General features: G+C 41.7%; 1 protein-coding gene and 1 long non-coding RNA gene across 6 annotated transcripts in view; one reads left to right on the top strand and one right to left on the bottom strand.

Annotated features, from left to right (window-relative positions):
* Positions 1–7328: 7328 nt before the first annotated feature.
* LOC134519507 (uncharacterized) lies at positions 7329–9036 on the bottom strand. Its single transcript, XR_010072245.1, has 2 exons — positions 8033–9036; positions 7329–7731 (listed from the first exon to the last, which is right to left on the bottom strand). It is a non-coding gene; the product is annotated as an uncharacterized LOC134519507 (long non-coding RNA).
* A 707-nt stretch (positions 9037–9743) lies between these two features.
* PCDH9 (protocadherin 9) overlaps positions 9744–20706 on the top strand; it is a 704561-nt gene continuing 693598 nt past the window's right edge. For all 5 annotated transcript variants that reach the window (XM_063335354.1, XM_063335335.1, XM_063335345.1 and 2 more), the window contains exons 1-2: positions 9744–10248; positions 11479–14648. In XM_063335354.1, coding sequence (XP_063191424.1) covers positions 11613–14648 — 3036 coding nt within the window. In that variant the 5' untranslated portion in view covers positions 9744–10248; positions 11479–11612. The remainder of the gene's footprint in view (positions 10249–11478; positions 14649–20706) is intronic.

Below are 20706 nucleotides of genomic sequence, written 5' to 3'. Positions count from 1 at the left end.
CTTACTGGCACCATGCAGGGTTTTTTTCAATGCCTGTTTCATGTAAGGGATGTGCACAGTTCATGGAGTAGGTAATGTAAGGATGCACACAACCTGTCCCAGTAGGACTTTTAACCCTAATATCAATGTAAGCAGCGTCAGCAGGAAATACAGTTAAGACGTTCCTCCTGAAATTAGGAGTTGTGATTTTGAGTCTATAAAGACAAAAAATGAATGAATGCCTTCTGGGCTAAAGGAATATTAAAACCATTCAAACATAAATTTCATGGTTGTGTTTAAAAATAAGGCAAAACAATATGCACTGTGTTTTACACAAATCTTGATTTTGTAGGCATGCATTGTTTCATTCGGTGAGAAGAGGAAAAGCATCTCATTTGTAGATCCTGCTAGGGCTTGAGATACGTGCTGCTCAGACAGACCAAGGCTAAGATGCTTTTGAGCAGCTACAAAAGTAAAAGTTCAGCATGTCAGAAATATCAACTACGTAAATTGAAGCAAGTTGTGGAGAAACTTCCTCCAGTTTGATGGCATTTAAGTTCAGGCTTTCAGGACTGCATTCCAAGGTGGATGCCTATATTCTGTCCATAACTTCAGACAACTGAGGTCTTTTTAGATCTGTTTTTTGAAGCTTTGTTTTTTTAACCACATATATTCTCAGTGGCCTTACAGTCTTACAGAAGATCTACTTCACATCAGAACAAGCAATAACAGTGTTAATGAGAACAGGATTTGTGACAGTATATTTTAAATCAGACCTGCCTTAGGCTATGTGGGAACACTGACATAATCATTTGTAATGCTAACTTCATACAATTAAGGAAAGAATTATGAAAATAGGCCTCATGTCTGTATTTTGTGGGGATGATCTGGGTTTTCAACATTACTTTCTCTTAATATTACCAAGACATGAAAGTCCTGATCTTGAAATGAGTTACTAGTGTCTTAAAGCTCATGTTCAGGCACAGCACATTTCAGATTCAAGAACAATTTTCCTTTCCCCCCCATTTTTAGGAAACTGGAAACATATGAGCTTCTGAAAGAGAACCAGTTTGGTTCAACTTCTGCAGCCTGATTGGAAGCTTAAATCCATTTAGTAATAAAAAAAACAATACAGAGATTACTCTTCAGCCATAGATGTGCCACTTGCAAAGAATGCCAAACTGGCAAAAGCTTTGGCTTTTACATGATGACATTTTAGATTAAATGCTTCCAAGTGACTGATAGGGCTAGCTGAGGAATACCTGGGCAGTTGTTCCATAGAGAAAGTATAGGGCACTGTCCCATCGCAGTCCAAAGTGGGACAACAAACACTTTTATCAAGGGCATGGAGATTTTCACCCTGTTCTAAGACTTAGATTCAAGGCCAAATACTTAATAGGGAAGAAAACTCAAGGCTTATAACCCCACTGGTTCTCTCGTAGTAGCATAGGTATGTGTACAGAGAAAGATTCCTGCCACGCCATCTGTAAAAAATATGTATCTCTAGGGCTAGCAGAGACAGTCTCTTCATTCATTTAAATGTAATCATGTTAATAAGAATTTCATAGTTTCTGGATTAAAAAAATTCTTATTTCTGTCAGTAACGAACAGCATATTACTGTGCTGAATACAACCGGCTACTCTCATCGTATACCCTGAAGTCCTCTGGCACTCACGTTGTAAGAAAAAAAATCCTCTTCAGTAAGATTCCCTGCATTTCTCAGTCAAGAATCAGCTGAACAGCAATGCAAGCCAAGCAATAGCTGAAGTTCACCTTTGAAATGACTGATGTTCAGCCTATGAAGTTTACAAAATTGTGCAGGTGTTTTGGGGGATTGACAGCAGTGCAGCAGTGGGAAAAAAAAGGCTTTGTAATTACTACTCCTCACTGGTATGATAATAGCATAGGCAGGGTGGATCTGGTTTTACAGTGACTGACATACTTCGTAATGCCTGAAAGTAAAAGACCTCCCAGTTACAGAAAGAAGATAAACTTATTTTTGTATTACGCCTTCATGTGTCCTCTCCTAGCATCACATGCCTCTCATCTCAGCTTTCAGTCCAAGAAAATATGCAAGTTTCTGCTTTTATTGCACTAATTTACTGTCTTCAGTGACAAATAGTTACATAGATACATACTACACAGAAAAATAATGTCTAAATAAGACTCTGAATGAATTTGAGTTACTGTTTTCCACAATGTTGTATCTTGGAAACAAGTACCCTCTCCTCGTCGCAGGCCTGAGGTTTGCAAGCACGGATATAAGCTAATCAGCCAGAAGGCCTTCAGTCTATCCAAGCTTTAGAAAGATAAAGGGGAAAGACAGAGATATGAAAGGGAATCTAAGCACTGATCCCTGTAAATACATCTGAAAATAACAACTTTCTGGCATATGTCAGAACAAACTTTGCCAGGAAAAAACCATGACGTTTCCAAAACATTCCTAATATTGCTTTTTTTTTTTTTTTTCTGACTCAAAGGTGTTGTCCCTGGGAGAGAGGATTTTCCTTGCTCACACAACCTAAGTTTGCCCAAGCCCAGTTGCTGGGCAGAGGGAGACGAGTGCCCCGTTAGGCTTTGCTGTGGACCACTGCGGCATCCTCCTGCCTCTGTTAGGACGAAAAGCAATCTAATCTACCTGTCTAGACAAGGCTTTGCTCTGGTCTGATCCCTCTCTTTGGTGTTGCTTGTGACATCCAGAAATTTGACAAGGAAAGCAATTATTGATCAGTCTGAGGTGTGTTTTGCTGTGATAATTGTCTAAGCATGACTGAGTGATGCCCCTATAGATAGGTGCTTACTTATTTCCTGAGGCATGTCGTCCTTAGAGTGACAGAAACATTGATAAGGAAGAGGACAAAATGACTAACTTTGATGGAGTTTGTGTTGAAACATCTGCTGCTTGTCAACATGGGAGGCAGAAAGCAGTGATTTATTAGTAGTAAAAAAGGAAAACCAATGAGACTCTCTGTCTTGTCCTTCCCCTAACTATTTTCTGGCTATGAATGCTCAGTAAGTTCCCATGAAGAGAAAGTACTGCCCCATTATCTGTATGTTTTTACTTTGCTTACATTATAAATTACCACACACATGATAACACATTCTTTACTTTAAGACTTTGAGTAACTTCTGCCTATTCAGGAACCTGTCCAATAAATCACTGAATGGAACAGTGAAAATCTGTGGAGAAGTCACATTGTGGCTTTAGAGTCTCTTCGATTATTTTTTTCTCTTGTGCAGAATCTAAATATTTTTATTATACTGAACCGAACATAAATGAATACGAAGATATTTGGTGACATTTCCTATTCCCTGACTGCATACCAAACACAGACCTGTAATTTTCCCCCATTGTTTTAATGAGAGTAATTTCATTTGGATTAATCCTTTCTTTCAGGCTCAGCTCTGCATGGGCACTCTGCAGAATTCTGGCTTCCACGTCAAGAGGCGTTCTGAGAGGAATTAGCCTCCAGAAAGCCAAAATTACATCAAAGTACTTGGCCAGAACATGATGGCATGTACAAAGTCGGGGTACTGCTGCCCGTAGGAGGAAGACACACACCTTCTCCTTTTCAGCTCTGGAGCCCTGAAGAACAAAGGTTCTTTGAGAATCACAGCCCTGCCACTCGGGCATGGAACAGGGATGTGGTTCAGGAATCTGTCCTCTTCCCTTCAGTGTATGTGGATGGTAAATAAATGGGCATAATCTGCTCAATGAAAGATTTTAGCTACTGCAATATTTCTACCATCATATTGGAAAACACACCACCCCCAAAAGATAAAACCTCAAAACCTTAGATCCCTTGCTTTAATCGGAATGTTAAGAAAAGCAAAAGTGTTACAAATAAGAAGCAGCGATCATAACAGCACAATGCTTTTAAACAGAAATTAGTCATCTGTCTGCCTGCCTATCTGTAATTTAAAGAATGAAGCTATGTCTATGTCAAACGAGTATTTTTTTTCCCAGAGGACACAGAGTTTAATCAAGCTTCACTACCTTAGTAACCTTTCGTAAATGGCGAGGCATGACTGACATCAGAGTAGGGCTGAAAAACAGAAGATATTTAGGTTCAAAGCTGGATGTAAGGATGTCAATCTCACTAATGCAAGTTAGTGTGAGTATGTATATTGATTTAAATTGAGCATTTTCTATTTTCTGCACAAGCAAGGAGCAGGTCAGAAGTTGAAAGCAAAAAACCAAAGTAAACGCCCGAAGGAGGTCTCATTCCACGCGTTGGGGCTCATTCTGATCCTGTCAACATCACATCAGCATAACTCCATCAATCGGATTCACATTACCATTTTGATAAAAATGAAAATGCTTTAGTAAAGCTGTCTTCAGATATTGTTTTGTCCGAAAATCTTTAAAGTTCCTTTTTTCCCCTATCTTTTTCCTTCTCCCATTTTTAAACAATAAAGCATCAATAAGACATCAGGTTATTTGCAGGTCTTAGAATATTTTCACCTTACACAAAAGCACACTGGTTGGAATCTGCTTCCATATGCTGATTCATCAGCTACTTCCATCGTAATAAATAACACAAGGGTAGCAAAGAATAAAACATTTTTTTTTCTTTTTGTGCCACATGCAATTACATCTCTCTTAAGTGGTCCAATAATTGCATTTTAAATGGCACTTGTTTATTATTCTCTTTTTGCCATATCCAAATTGATTTTTATTGTTTTACTAAATAGTTCCTAAAGCCCTGTGAGGGTGAAAAAAAACCCCAACACTTTCAAGCAAACAATTCAAGTCTGTACGTTAATCTGTACCTTTAAATAAACATCAATAATTAATGGGAGTTCGGCACCTTGCTGTATTGTACAGTGACAGGGATTAAACACTGGCACTGCAAAATGCCAGTTTTCAGCTTGTGCATTTTAGACCCTTCAGAGCCATGAACTGACATTTGCAATCTTTGTCCGTCAAAAAAAAATGGCAAATTCAGTTAAATTTAGTTCTGCCATTCAAATGGAATAAAGGTCGTCACCTGCCCCTTTTGTGATTTGATTATCCAGGGACTGAGTTTATTTTCCTGAAGAAAGACACATTACAAGGGCCTGATTCTGCAACTATTGCCCCGTCTCAGCAGCTCAATTGGCTTAAATTATTCATCATTAACTGACTTAGCTATTGCTGTTTATTTAAGAGTACAGACTAATATATAGTCCTGAAGTGTTTGCTCAAGTGTTTTCCCTTTCCTAGAGCTCTCACAACCAGTCTGAAAAACAATTAAATACATTTTGAAATTATAAAAATGAGTATATTAAATAAATATAATTTATAATTCAATTACCTGGCTTTTTGAAATGCCATAGTTATGTGTGGTTTACATCACACAAAATATTTTTATTGACTTCCTTTGAACTGCTCATGTAAATAAGGACTCCAGGTTCAATCCCTACACCCCAGAAGAAAGGGAAACTCTGAAGCAAGCTCCTGAAATCCAGACCATTAGGTGTATAAAGTCTGGACAACAGCAGCATGCTTGTAAGGAGAAACATGCTCCTAAGGATGCACAGAAAACAGGGGCTCCACAATCCTCTCCGTATGCTGCTCCCACCTTTGTGGCATTCTCCTTTCTCGTCTTTCATAGACTCCCTGAATTTTTGGGGGTTAGGAACACAGCAGATGATAAGCATCACTTTTTGGCCCAGTGCTTCTTGTAAGAACTGGACCTCCTGAGGTTACCACGAGACCGACGTGTGGCAGAAGCCGGAGTCAAGGACAGAGAAATGCCAGTGCCAGTTCGAGCAGAGCACCCTGTGGAGGGGGACTATCACTTCTTACCTGCCACACCGAACTCCAAACCTCTTCTCTTTCCTGGGACAACAACCTCAGGAACACCCTGAGAGATCTGGGCAGAACTGTCAGCTCGGCCTTGAATAATTCCTGTCGGAGATGGGACCAAGGCTGTATTTCCTAATGATTTAAGCAACATTCAAGAAACGAAGCCTCCGGGGATAATAGTAAGGATTGCTAAATAGCCAGCGCATAACCTGCTATTTGAACACACAAGTGGGTGTTTGTAACGCATTTTTTCGCTATGCTGGACTGAAGGGGACATGCTATAGGTACACCATAGGTCAGGTTCCAGTGTTGTGGTGTGATGGCATGAAGTAAAAGAGCTCCTTCATTAGCATATGAATCAGCTCTCCATAAAAGTGGTAGAACTGCAGGAGAGGAAAAGCCATTTTGCTTTAATAATAACAGCCTGTAAGAGGCAATCCCAGGTACAAAATGATCAAGTGACCAGAGCCAGTTCAGTGAAGAATGATAGCATTTTATGCTCAACACTTCAAGATTAAAGTCTTTAGTTAGCTAAGCATAATGTGAATCAGTTTCATGTATAATGTATTGTGTGAGCTTGTAGCCAGTATGATACAATGTAAGCAATTCCATTTAGTGCAATTTGACTATAGCTAGTACGGAATAATTGGAGTCAGTTTCTAGCATGCTAGAATTTGAGTCAAATATGATAGGGGAAAGAATTTGATACATAATAATATGGAGGCGAAGATAACAAGCAATGATGTGGATGAATAGTTAATATGCTATAATACAGAAGCCATTTTAATAGGTTATGATGTGATTAGGAGCCCAGTGTTCTTATATGCAGACAAAAGCACAATACATCACGGTAAAGAAAGGAGACTATTAAGGAACAGTATAAATAATAGTACATAGCTGCATTTGAGGAGAGCATAACATCAAATACTGTAGTTTTCTCAAATATAAGAGCGAGCAAATAAACATCCGCCGGAGGATAAAATATGGCTACTCAAGTGAACATGGGAAAGGCTTCCGAGCAGTTCCTCCCATTTCAGAGGCGGCGTAACGCTGCACCGGGCGACTCTGAGCCCTGCTCAGGAACTCGGCCCTTTCTATTCATTTTGTCCCGTTATTAGAAGCAGTTGTAACAGTTCTAGTCCCTTCGGTACTCCGGGCCTCAGTTTTACAATCTGTTGTGCAAACGCTACGGTCTGAAGACCTGCCTCTTCCGTGAGGTTAATCACGTATGATTAGTTAAAGAACTAGAGCATTTTAAAGCAAGAACGTAAACATTAACATGACAGATCTGCGCATAAACATCTCTGGCTTTCTAAAATAACTTCAGAAAACAGGAAAAATATGCTCTTATTGTGACTTGTGAAAAGCCAACAGTCGCTAGTTCGTTGAAATTTTACTTTTTTCTCTTCCTAACTTTTCATGAGGCTAACCCCGTGTACATGAGAAGAACTCATTTATGAGCATGTGCTAATCAGTTCTGACTACAAGTTAAAGTCATCCCTGAGCAAACAGAAAACTATTCAGCTTAGCAATAAAGTTAAATAATTATTACCAGGCTATGTGATGTGACTACAATGTGACATTGAAATGACTATGGTGTGATTAGAATGAGAATGTTGCATAGAAGGAGAATGTTGCATGTCTGTGATGTTACTAGAATGAGGCTATAAAGCGTCTGTGATGCCATACTGCTGTGATATGACTAGTGTCAGGAAAAATGTGTGCATTATTAACGCATACATAAACATGCCGTATTTCAGAAAGCAGACGGCATTACACAGAATGCTCGTAGTTCTAATTATCTTCTTTATTAATGGCTGTTCTGCTTTGTATTTTAAAAGACGGAAAGAACTGCATACTTAATTCATTCACAGAATTGTCTTTCTAAGTGGTTTGGCAGTAAGGTTGCTCCTTCATGTCACTCGCTTGACTTTCAATGCTGGGGCTCTCGCCATCCTTCCTGTATTACATAATGAACATTTTTCTTAAAACTATTATTAGATTCAGTTCCGTTTGCTACCATTACTTGATGTCATCAAAACCAGGATCAATTTTTTTTTTTTTCTGTGTGCATCTGTAACAGGAGTCTTTTGGACACAAACACAAAGCACAGCAAAACTCAGAGTGTTTAATCTTTACACATCGTGGGATTAGAGGATGCGCAACGTTCACATACACAGTGTCTGCATCCCTATGACTAGCAAGGCTACGTACATTTATCAGTATGTACCACACAAATCCAAGCCATGCAAATTACTGACCTCTGACAGACACAAGCAGCTTCCACCATTAGTTAACGGCGTGTCGTATGCACACACGCATATGGGAGTGTAAAGGTAAGAGCCTGCATCTGAAAACATAAAATCTTCCAGGTAGGAGCTTGGATTTTTAGCGGGCCAACGCCATCAACTGAAAATGTGTAAATTATGTAGACAGGGTACCGCGTACAGAAAAAAGTCAAATGCTGATGGTATCTTTGTTTTTTGTATGCATATGTATTTGAAACGCTCAACCAGAAACAGCAGCCAGCCTGGCCACGTAGCCCGGCATGCTAAATTGGATAGGCACTGTGTCATACGGCTTGCAAGTTCAAGCTGAGAAAAGCTAGCAATAAAAGCACAGTCAAATGAAGGTTCATTCATGCTTCAGAAAACGTTGAAAAAGGCGCTACATGTAATGCACTATATATAATGCACTATAATCGCCTTCTTGTCACACTTTTGAGGTCACTCATATCGTAATACATTGGCATTTTATTACACCGTCTTCCAGGCATGTGACGCTTCTTTGTGGCTAGCTCGATAATTTACCTGTGTCATTTACGGGGAAGGAGAAACGCTCACTTTTATTATTTATCAAACCACAGAAGAGGAAGGTTTTCCAGCTCAATCTTTAAGCAGACAAAACCCAAACCAGCAGCGCAGCTCCCCTCCCTTCCTTCGGCGAGTATCTCGGCTGACCCTTCGGGAAGGGGGAAGGAGAAAGGTGTGCAGGCGTAAATGGGAGCCGAGACAGGGCTGGAGCCAGCGCCGCCTGAATTATAGATGAAAAGGCATCTATTAAATATAAAGCCGAACCGGGCGGAGGAGGGCCGGGGCCGGGGCCGGCCGTTTCCTCCGGCGCAGGCCGCGGAGGCTGCGCGGCCACCAGCGCTCCGCCACCGACCCGCACCGGCACCGCGGGCGGCCGCGCTTCCCGCTCCCCCGCGCAAAGGGGACCCAGCGTGATCTGAGCACCTCCCCGCCCCCCCCCCCCAAAAAAAAAAAAAAAACAACAAAAAAAACCCCAAAACCCAAAAAAACAACCAACAACAAAAAACCCCATCACCAACCCAAACTCACACCGATTTTTTCCAGATTACTGCGGGGCTACTCGCACGCCCGAGGAACCTTTCCGCCCCACTCCGCGCCCGCCCGCTGCGCTTCCCTCCGCCCCCCCCCCCCCCCCCCCGCATCCTTCCGCGGCGCTGCGCCCCCAACCGCGGAGCGCCCGCCCGCCCGCCGTACTCCGCCCCCCCCCCCGCCCCCCTTCCCCGTCCTTCCTGCCCCGCCGCCCGGCGCGGCTCGGCGCCACCGCCTCAACCCTTCCGCGCGTCGCGGAACCTGCGCGGCGGCCCGGCCACCCCCGCCGCCCCGCCGGCCCGCGGAGCGACGTGCCCGGCGGCCAATGCCAGGGCCGCGCTCCGCCATCCACCGCCCCCGCCGGCGCCGGCCAATGCGGTGCGGCGGGAGGGGTGGCCTAGCGCCGCTCACCCCCTCCCTCTGGGCTTATTGAGAGTTATATCAAGAATTTCAGTTCAGAGAGAAGAGAGAGAGAGAAGGAAGGAGAGAGCGTGTGTGAGGGAGAGAGGCTGGGAGGGAGGGAGGGAGGGAGGAGGGAAAGCGCCGTCGCTTCCTCCCATCACTAAAGCAATAACCTATTAGGAATTTTTTTTTTAATTTTTTTTTAATTTTTTTTTTGGTGTGCGTGTGCGTGTGTGTGTGTGTGTGTGTGTGCGCGCGCGTGTGGGCAACTGATCACCCCAGAGAGAAAGAGGGAGAGAGAGAGAGAGAAAAGCACCGCCAGACCAACTCTTGTCATTTCCAGTAAGAAGTTGCAGACTTCATGTAGCTGCCTCTGCTCTGCCTGGGAGAGGGATGGCAATGGTGTGCAGTGCGGAGTGGAAAATACCCCCGCTCTAAAGAACTGCACCGGATTTTTGGTCGCGGTTTGTTTGTGGTGTTGCGTGCACATTAAACACCCGAAGGATCGCCGCTCAATAGAAACGAAACGTGGAGAGGATGACTAACGACAGGACTGTGAATTTGTTCCCTGGAGTTGCTAATTTGCCACCCCGAAGCAACACATATCTCAAGGAGGAAGCGTTTGGCTGCTGCTGATTTCTCCAAAATTGGTGGTTTACCAGATGCATTGTGCTGGATCTGCTGGAACAGATCATTGCTTAGCTGCAGCAGATCGTCAAAGGTAGACAACCAACGTAAGTGCAAAGTTACCCATACACTGTGATGCATTTCATTTAAAGGGGAGGGGGGGGGGAGAAAAAGCCAACACGCAGTATATTTATCGAGGGAAAGAATCAGCGTTTCGGATTCAGTTGATGTTGGTGGCAAAGGCTCACCTACTTGCTGTCTCTGCATCCCTACCTGCATCAGTCTGCTGGAAGTAATCACGGGCATCAGCTATCGTGCAGCTTAATGCAGATAAGATTAGTGCTTAGGGGCTGCCCGGCTCTGCCAAACTGTAGGTGCTGGCAGCCCTGCACCCGGATCATTCGCGGTTAGCAGAGCATGCAAACACAAGTCTGTCGCTTTTTTTTTTTTTTTTCCCTTCCCTCCACCTGCATTATTAGTCTGCAGTATTTATGTGTGGCAGCTGCTAATAACATCCTGAAGGGAGGTCAGTGTCAATGGGGAAAGGCTGCACCTTTTTTCCTCCTCTCATCATCAGAAAATATATTCTTGCCCCCCCCCCCCCATCTGTAAACATGCTGGCTGCTCCTAAGTTGCATTTGGAATTTCCAGCCTCCTGATTCAGTCTGTGTTTAAAAACAAACAAATAAAGTTTAGGGTTATTAACCAGAAGGAGAAGTATCCAACATCTGGAGAGGAAACGCTGAGCTGAGAGTGTAAGAAACTGTAAGTCCTGTTATTGTCTCATCAGTTAACAGGGATGTGAAGTAGCCAGTGACGACTGCTGCTGCAGCAGCATGTCCGGGTGGTTATTTCCCAGTACGATATCTGTAGAGGGGGATGAAAGGCACAAGGAGCAGAGAAAAATCTGGTTTGCAAGAGCTAAAAGAAATATGTATGGAAGCAAGCAACGAATTGCATTTGGCAGCTGCCATAGCAGTTAGAATCCAGAAGTAGTGCGGGAAGATTTTCTTCACTTGCACCAAATGACTGGGTGGAGGAGGGTAGAGGGGGGATGCACGTTACGGATTACACGGTGTGCCCAGAAATTATGCAGAAAGTACGTGTCGAAACTGTGGCTAGCCTTAATCCTGCAAGTAGTTATTTCCATTCTCCCTCTGTGCAAATGCAGCCAACGGGATATTGGTGCATTTGTCTGGAGGGATTGCTTGTAAAAGGGAGCAGTAGGGAAACGTACCGCTGCAAGTGTGCATTGCAAAAACAAGTAGTAGTTGGTGATTGTGGATTTGTCATGCCTAAAAAACCAATAATGCTGTTCTGTGTGGTTGTGTTGACAGTGCTGTCTCCAAGTAAGAAATGAGATGTAATGCATCCTGCAGTCCATGCATGCCTCCTCTTGCAAATCGCGCATCATTCCTCTGTGGAAACCTTTAAGTCCTAAAATCCGGGAAAAGAGAATAAAAACATTATCATGGACCTGAGGGATTTTTACCTGTTGGCCGCTTTGATTGCCTGTTTAAGGCTGGATTCTGCTATAGCTCAAGAACTTATTTACACTATTAGAGAGGAGCTGCCTGAAAACGTACCCATAGGGAACATACCAAAGGACCTGAACATTTCTCACATCAATGCTGCCACGGGGACCAGTGCCAGCCTTGTCTACAGACTGGTGTCTAAAGCAGGGGATGCCCCTCTGGTCAAAGTGTCCAGTACCACCGGGGAAATCTTTACGACATCTAACAGAATAGACAGAGAAAAACTCTGTGCTGGAGCTTCCTATGCAGAAGAAAATGAGTGTTTCTTTGAACTTGAAGTGGTGATTCTCCCCAATGACTTTTTTAGGCTGATCAAAATAAAAATCATTGTAAAGGATACTAATGACAATGCACCTATGTTTCCATCCCCTGTCATCAATATCTCCATCCCAGAAAACACTCTGATCAACAGTCGCTTTCCAATCCCATCAGCAACAGATCCTGACACAGGTTTCAACGGTGTGCAGCACTACGAGTTGTTAAACGGGCAGAGTGTCTTTGGACTGGATATTGTAGAAACTCCAGAAGGAGAGAAATGGCCTCAGCTGATCGTGCAGCAGAACTTGGACCGAGAGCAAAAGGACACCTACGTGATGAAAATCAAAGTGGAGGATGGAGGTACCCCCCAGAAATCCAGCACGGCCATCCTGCAAGTCACAGTAAGTGATGTCAATGATAACAGGCCAGTGTTTAAAGAGAGTCAAGTAGAGGTTCATATACCAGAGAATGCCCCTGTAGGCACTTCTGTAATTCAGCTTCATGCTACAGATGCAGATATAGGAAGCAATGCAGAAATCAGATATATTTTTGGTGCCCAAGTCGCCCCTGCAACCAAAAGATTTTTTGCTTTAAACAACACCACAGGGCTGATTACAGTTCAGAGGTCCTTAGATCGAGAAGAGACTGCTATTCACAAAGTGACAGTGCTGGCTAGTGATGGTAGCTCTACACCGGCTCGGGCGACTGTTACCATCAATGTCACTGATGTAAACGATAACCCTCCTAACATAGACCTCAGGTACATAATAAGTCCCATCAATGGCACAGTGTACTTATCTGAGAAAGATCCCATCAATACAAAGATTGCCCTAATTACGGTTTCAGATAAGGACACTGATGTGAATGGCAAAGTGATCTGTTTCATTGAGAGAGAGGTCCCCTTCCACTTGAAGGCGGTTTACGACAACCAGTATTTGCTAGAGACCTCTTCCTTGTTGGACTATGAGGGCACCAAAGAATTCAGCTTTAAAATTGTTGCTTCCGATTCGGGCAAGCCCAGTTTGAACCAGACTGCCCTGGTAAGAGTTAAACTGGAGGATGAAAATGACAACCCTCCGATTTTCAGCCAGCCTGTAATTGAGCTGTCAGTTTCTGAAAACAACCGGCGTGGTCTATACTTAACAACTATTAGTGCCACAGATGAAGACAGTGGGAAAAATGCAGACATTGTTTATCAGCTTGGCCCTAATGCCTCCTTTTTCGATCTGGATCGAAAGACAGGAGTTTTGACAGCCTCCAGAGTTTTTGACAGAGAAGAGCAGGAACGTTTCATTTTCACTGTTACAGCCCGAGACAATGGCACCCCTCCTTTGCAGAGTCAAGCAGCTGTAATTGTTACTGTGTTGGACGAAAATGACAACAGTCCCAAATTTACTCATAATCACTTCCAGTTTTTCGTATCGGAGAACTTACCAAAGTATAGCACGGTGGGAGTGATCACGGTGACCGATGCGGATGCCGGGGAAAACAAAGCGGTGACCCTTTCCATCCTAAATGACAATGAAAACTTTGTGCTGGATCCGTACTCTGGAGTTATAAAGTCCAATGTCTCTTTTGATCGGGAGCAGCAGAGCTCCTACACCTTTGACGTTAAGGCAGTGGATGGAGGGCAACCTCCTCGCTCTTCTACAGCGAAAGTAACCATAAACGTCATGGATGTTAATGATAACAGCCCTGTTGTCATCTACCCGCCTTCTAATACTTCTTTTAAGCTAGTGCCACTCTCGGCAATTCCAGGATCGGTGGTAGCTGAAGTGTTTGCTGTGGATATAGACACTGGAATGAACGCCGAGCTTAAATACACCATTGTAAGTGGAAATAACAAGGGTTTGTTTCGGATTGATCCAGTGACAGGTAATATCACTCTGGAAGAGAAACCAACCCCGAATGATGTGGGGCTGCATCGCTTAGTTGTCAACATAAGTGATTTGGGTTATCCCAAATCCCTGCATACTCTTGTGCTTGTATTTTTGTATGTAAATGATACTGCTGGAAATGCCTCTTATATTTATGACTTGATACGCAGGACTATGGAAACACCTTTGGACCGGAACATAGGGGACAGTAGCCAACCCTACCAAAACGAGGACTATCTCACGATCATGATCGCTATTGTGGCCGGTGCCATGGTTGTCATAGTGGTGATATTTGTCACGGTTCTTGTTCGCTGTCGACACGCATCCAGATTCAAAGCCGCCCAGCGGAGCAAGCAAGGTGCTGAGTGGATGTCTCCCAATCAGGAGAACAAGCAAAACAAGAAAAAGAAAAGGAAGAAAAGGAAATCTCCGAAGAGCTCTCTTTTGAACTTTGTGACCATTGAGGAGTCCAAACCTGATGATGCAGTTCATGAACCTATCAACGGGACAATAAGCCTTCCAGCGGAGCTGGAGGAGCAAAGTATAGGAAGATTTGACTGGGGCACAGCACCACCAACAACCTTTAAGCCTAACAGTCCTGATCTTGCCAAGCATTACAAATCTGCCTCTCCGCAGTCTGCTTTTCATCTTAAACCTGACACTCCAGTTTCAGTGAAAAAGCACCACGTGATTCAGGAACTCCCGTTGGACAACACCTTTGTTGGTGGTTGTGACACCCTTTCCAAACGCTCTTCCACTAGTTCAGATCACTTCAGTGCCTCAGAGTGCAGTTCCCAAGGAGGCTTCAAGACAAAGGGCCCCTTACACACCAGACAGGTAAACGAGCACTTTTACTGGTCTATAAGTACTGCATACAAGTGCCCGATCAACCAGTATTAAAAGTGCCACTATGTTCTGGGTTTTTTTTTCTTTCAGTCTAATTTAATTTAGTTATATTATGGGGGGAACAAAAAAAACCAAACAAAACCGAACAAAAAAAACCTTGACCCCTTTATCATTTACCTGGGGCTTAACCATGCTTTTGCGAAATGCCTCTGATACTTTGGGTTTTGAAGAATACTGATTGTTAAAGGACTTTTATGCATCTGTGCATGTGCACATACATGTGCAGAAACAAAACCGAAAAACAAAAGACTTTTTTTTTTCTCCCCAGTATTTGACTGTCCAAATGTAAAAGTTATTGAAGAAGAAAAACTGTTTCCTTATATGCCAAATTTCAGTCAGAAAATTTGACTGTTTCAAGACTGAAGGGATATGTACATTCAGTTTCAAGTTTCGAAGTGAGTTGGCTTGAGTTTCTTCTACAGTTCAAGCTGGTTTGGAACCTTGCTAAGTTAGTGTTATGAAAGGGGTTATTTTTTTTCCCTAACGAAGACAGCCAAATTTCCAAGCTACTTTATCTGTGAAGCACGTGGTTTGTTGGTAGGGTATAACTAAGCCATACGGAAGTCTTCCTCTGTTTTTGAGTTCAAAATGTTTTTGTCGTAATAGCTGAAAGTTGGTATTGCATAAGCAGTTTGTTGCGTATTTTAAAAAACGGCCAAAGCATACTTTTGAAAGGAATGCGTTCTCTGAATACATCTGAATTATGCAGGGGAAAAAAAAAAGTCAGCCCATTGTAAATATTTTCTCATCTTAGTAATGCATACGCGATCCATCATAACTCATTTCAAACGGTGAAGTACGCCATACGAAGAGGGATTAGGAGGCTGAGAAACTCATATTTCAACCAAATCCAGCATTAGTTTTTCTTAGGTCTAATAATTCCTTGCTAATAAAGATTTAAACGCGGCGCTGTCTAATTTGTTTCATTGGCGCTCCGTCTTGGGCCACCAGACGAGCGCGTCGGGGGTGGCCTGTAGATGGCACTAAGGCACCACGTCGCTTACGCTGGCTCGCTGCCAGCCCTGCAGTAGCTAGGGGAAGGGGAGGGAGGGCGGGGGGGTGGAGGGATGGAGGGAGGGAAGGATCAAGCTGGTATTACAGCCAAAGAACCTTTTATTTAATGATAGTTGCACCGGAGTGGTCAGTAGTTAGGTCTGCGTGTTTCCTTCAGTGCTTTGCTATTGGCGGCACCGGCTTTGTCGGCGTTGAGGAGTCGCGCTCGTCGTTCCTGCTGGCTCTGTACCCTCCAAGTTATGGTGATTTGTCTGAATTTATTAGGGATATGAATCTTAGAGAATCAAGTGAGACACATTTAGCCTTGTCTTTGCAAAAAGATTTTGACAGTAGCCAAGTTTAGGATAAAGTCATCCTCTTGCTGTTGCATTAGCCTTATCTGAGATGAATGTGATGTTCCCAGAACAGTGTCTTGACTTCGGGTGTCTGTAAGGTGTCACACTAACAAGATGCTAAGAATAAAACAAGCACTTTTGAGGCAGTTCTGCTAAAGTAACTGCTCTAAAACAACTCGTACGTACAATGAGACACTGAAAACATCACAGAAGGTTCTCACAAAACCTTAACCTTTCTAAGGACTTTAAAGAAGGGTATACTCCCGGGGCTGTCTTTAGGCTGTTGCACAGCACCATATACATACTGTCAGCGTAAGTTAAAAAAGGGAACAATTTTAAGAAACCCCCTCAAAAATTATGGAAGAGCTCTGACTAATCTGTGGTTACTCAGCTGAAGTTTTCTCCCCAGTTTTAGTTACAAAATGTAACACCCCCAACCCACACATGCCTTTTCTGTACTGAGGTGTTGTTAATTTAGCTTAAATTAGCTTTCCAAACGGTATTAGGAAACTCAGACTTAATCACCCACAGTGTCTAGAGGCAGTTAAGACCCCCAAAATGATTTACCTGACAGAATGTATAAGCTCTGCACAGTGAAACTGAATATAGGGGGGAAGAACCCCCACTCCCAAACAAATCTACTGGCAGTATTTTCAGTTACCTGTGTTCATTACATTAAATACACGCGTTTCAGTTTTATAATAATACCAGTCATATACCTCTATATGGACCTGATTCAAATTCCACTGAAGTCTTACCGAATCCTTTCTGAAGTCAGCAGATACTCATATCATATGATTTGGATTGCCTCCTGCAAAAGCTGTAATATTACATGTAACTGAAAATACAACTCTTCCTTAGGTAGACAGTTATCTAAACTGAGTTTGTGCATTTTTATTCTGTGGGGAAGGAGATATTGTCTTTTTTTTTTTTTTTTGCACAATGATGAATGTTACAGGACATAACCTTTTTATGTCCCCTTGTCGCTTTTGGCTGGAGGAGTATAGCCAGCAATGGTAATAATCAGTAGCAGCCTTCCTGTTATTCTGTCTGTAATTCTTGAAATTAGCATGCATTTAGCTAATATTCATTGGCACAGGAGTTAAATACACTTTTTTTAGACGTGTGATACAGTGTGGCCTTTAAGCAAAGCATTCAGACTTGAAAATCTCACTGAATAGTAGTGTGTGCTAGTGCCACAGTATCTGAAAACATTTTAAAAAATTCCTTTAGGAAGATATACTTTGTTCTCTGCCACTGTACTGTTTTCTTGAGGATTAACATAATTAATTTATCTAATGGTAGAAGTTGCATTAAGTTACCTATATATTCCCCAAGTTTTCTTTATGGGGTTTGCAAAGGGTGTAAGAATTGTTGTGGAGGATGCTAAGATAGGGAAAGAAGAAATATAGGATTAATATATATCTAAGAAATACTAGCATCCTCCATTTTTGGTTACAGTTTCTTTCAGTCCAAGGTAAATACACATGCAATGTATCTTGCAGATACATTAATATTAATAGAGAGCTGAGACCTAAGTCCACACTTGGACTTCACTCAAGCAAAATCCCGTTACTTTTAACGGGAGCTTGGCCCTGGAAATCTGTTAGAACTGGGTCCTAAGACAGAAAGCTTTTAGAATTCAAGAATAGATTGTTCAGTACAAATTTCTTAGTATTTTTTTGCTGGGTAATTTCTGTGCAATTGTCAATAAATTTAGTGGAAATTCTGTGATTAAGTCTTCACGTGTCACTTTGAATTGCACAGGCTGATGTTTCAGAAGTACCCAGTATAAAAACCAAAGCCTTCTTCAAGTGCCTATCTTGCAGTAAACCTGGTGGATGCTCTGAAAAGAGCATTTTTGAATACTTGAACTTGGGATTGTTCTAAATGCTAATTCACATAATTAGGAGTATGGAAAGGATGTTGCACACCACCAGCTTATATAGCTAAGCTTCCAAAATCAGTGTTATGACTCATAAAGAATACTGAAATCTATGCAGGCTTCTCAATCAGTGTTCTTTTCAGTATTTGATTGAACTTTAAAATGCACTTCAAATTAGTAAGTCACTACACCAAACAGCTACATAGAAATACAGTCGAAGACGACATGTTGTATTCTTCTATGTGAAAGACCTCTTATAAAAAGCAAATAAACAGACAAAAAACTCCTACTCGGTGTCATTAGATTAACAATAGATTGAATAATAAAAGAAATTAGGGCCAATTTACTGTGGTTATCCCAGTTTTCAATTATAACAGCTTCATTTAATCAGTTTTGAAGTACAGCAGTGACAAATAACACAGGTTTAAAAATATGTATCATTATGGGTTATGAGCAAAACCTTCTGTCTTAATTCCTAATCAAATAGCATTTAGGCATGTGCTTAACTTTTCATTTAAAGTGGTGGGACTGAAGCAGATCCTTAAAATCCAAATGACTTCAGATGTTGTCTTCAAGAAAGACAGCCGTAAGCACACTCTCTAAGCTCTTTTCTGAATCAAGATGGTAATTTATAAATTTTGGAAATGTGCACAGTTCTAGTAGATTCAGGAAAGCTAAATAGATGTTAACACTGTCATTTTATTTCTGTGCTCTGATGGGAGAAATTAAGGATTTGAGGCTTGACTGACACATTAAATGCATTCCATACCAAGGTATATTTTTAATCATGTAGTCAATAACATAAGGTCTATGGAGATTGCTTTACTCCTTTTTCAGTCAATGGACTTCTTGCCTGATCAAGGAGCAAGTAGCCAGGCTCCAGCTGATCAACGCACATCACTTAAGCTTTCTGTGGCAAATGTAGTTGATGTTATCTTACTCTGGAGTGTTTAAATTTGTAACTTTAGGGTTTATGTAAGAGAAAAGAAAAGCTGAAAACATTAATGACTCTTAATTTGTTATGCTGAGAGTGGCAATTTCAAGGTGCTAAGTTAATGGAAATCTGCACTGGAACAGCAGTGCAGTGTCTATGTCACTTGCAAATATTAAAATTCTGTAACCATAGCATTCCATAATTCTGTGCGCGGTATTATTTTTAGTGGCCTTGTTTTACCACTTAGTATAAAAAAAGTACTATTCCATTGTTTCTTTTTTATGCTTAATTTGTTTTATGTGTTAGCATGGATATTAGTCTTGGGTGAGGACTGGTCACCTGGAAAAATGTCTGCATGTAAAATTCAATTGTTTTCTAGATCGGTATATTTATATATCTTTATGTATACTAAAATATTAGAAATGGTGAAAATGTACAGTGTATTTTTTCTATCCTTGTATAACTGAAAAATAGGTTAACAGATTTTGCTCAACTGTCTAAAGAAATTCATCTTTGAGCTGAGACCAAGCATGGAAAATTTCAGCTGAAAAGAAGAATTTTTCAGAAGGTTAAGAGCATGTGAAAACTGGGGGTTATAATGGAAATCTGAACATAACCCTAAGCTATAATACCATTTTCAACAGTGACAGTAGAAGTGCTAAACTTGAGCAGGGAACATTTTGTGTGTACAGATACAGACAGTAAAAGCTTAGCAAGCTTCATTTTTCTTTACATGTTTCCCATGCAAAAGATTTGGATCAGAATCACTGGGGTCTCATCTGTCCTGAATGTGCAAAGCCAAAGTTTCACAAATGCTAATAAATTTGTGCCACACACAGGAGCGAGAACTGAATCTTGAGAGTTTAATGCTATTGGAATTTTGTGATAATGTTCTTTTGTGTGCAGGAACAAGGGAGGATCTTTTTAGTTTCCATTTCAGATTTTCACTTCCAAAGAATCTATTCTTCTAGCACAGCAAAACCATATCAGCCACCCTTTATTGACAGCAATTTTATTGTAGCTAGAGGCTTACAGTAAGCTGTTTATTGCTGTTCCCTAACTCGGTTGACAGCAATTGGGGAATTAATTTTCTTGCCCCTGATGTGCTTTCTTGGGTATAAACAACAGATGTTAAAGATATGAAAACTGTGACCCATTTACATTCAGCAACTCTTTACGGGCACAGTCTACCTGTCTGAAGTGCAGGTTTCAAGTCCTAAGGTAGGTTGCTTCATCAGTTCTAGGATTCTTCTTTTTTGCAACAGAACAGCTCATCTAAACGTATTTAGTACAAGGGCAGATACATTATACCTAATGGACCGATCCTCATCTAGGAAAATTCAGTTCAAGAATAGCTGAGTTCAAGTTTCATTTATATCAGGAGATGCTGTATCTTCTTACTGTAGCATTTAATTGCACCGAACATACAGAATATAGCTGACAAAATTGACATACCATGTTCTGAAAGATCTAGCAGGAATTACAGGTGATACCTGAATTTTTGGTTTCACTTCTCCCACAAAATGTCACGGTGGTCTATAAAATCTATACTCAGAAGTTTCCTCAGTTGCTACTCAAGTACAGCTGTCTCACATAAATTCTATAATGTTCACGTCTTCACTGAAGGAAAAACAAACACACACAAAACCATATATTACTTTTCTTCTTTTATGACTGCTTTGACTTCCCAGCCTATGGTGGAATGTATGTAAAACAATTTGTCCCAATAGACTGATGTGGGCATTTAATCAGTTCATTTCTGGTTTACATGAGATAACATTCCATTGGCTGGAAAAAGATTTCCCAGGCTGTAGATAAGAA

The sequence above is a fragment of the Chroicocephalus ridibundus genome, chromosome 1 (assembly GCF_963924245.1).
Source record: "Chroicocephalus ridibundus chromosome 1, bChrRid1.1, whole genome shotgun sequence".
NCBI lineage: Eukaryota > Metazoa > Chordata > Aves > Charadriiformes > Laridae > Chroicocephalus > Chroicocephalus ridibundus.
Note: the sequence above shows the minus strand (reverse complement) of the source record. Positions and strands in the feature narration are given on the sequence as shown.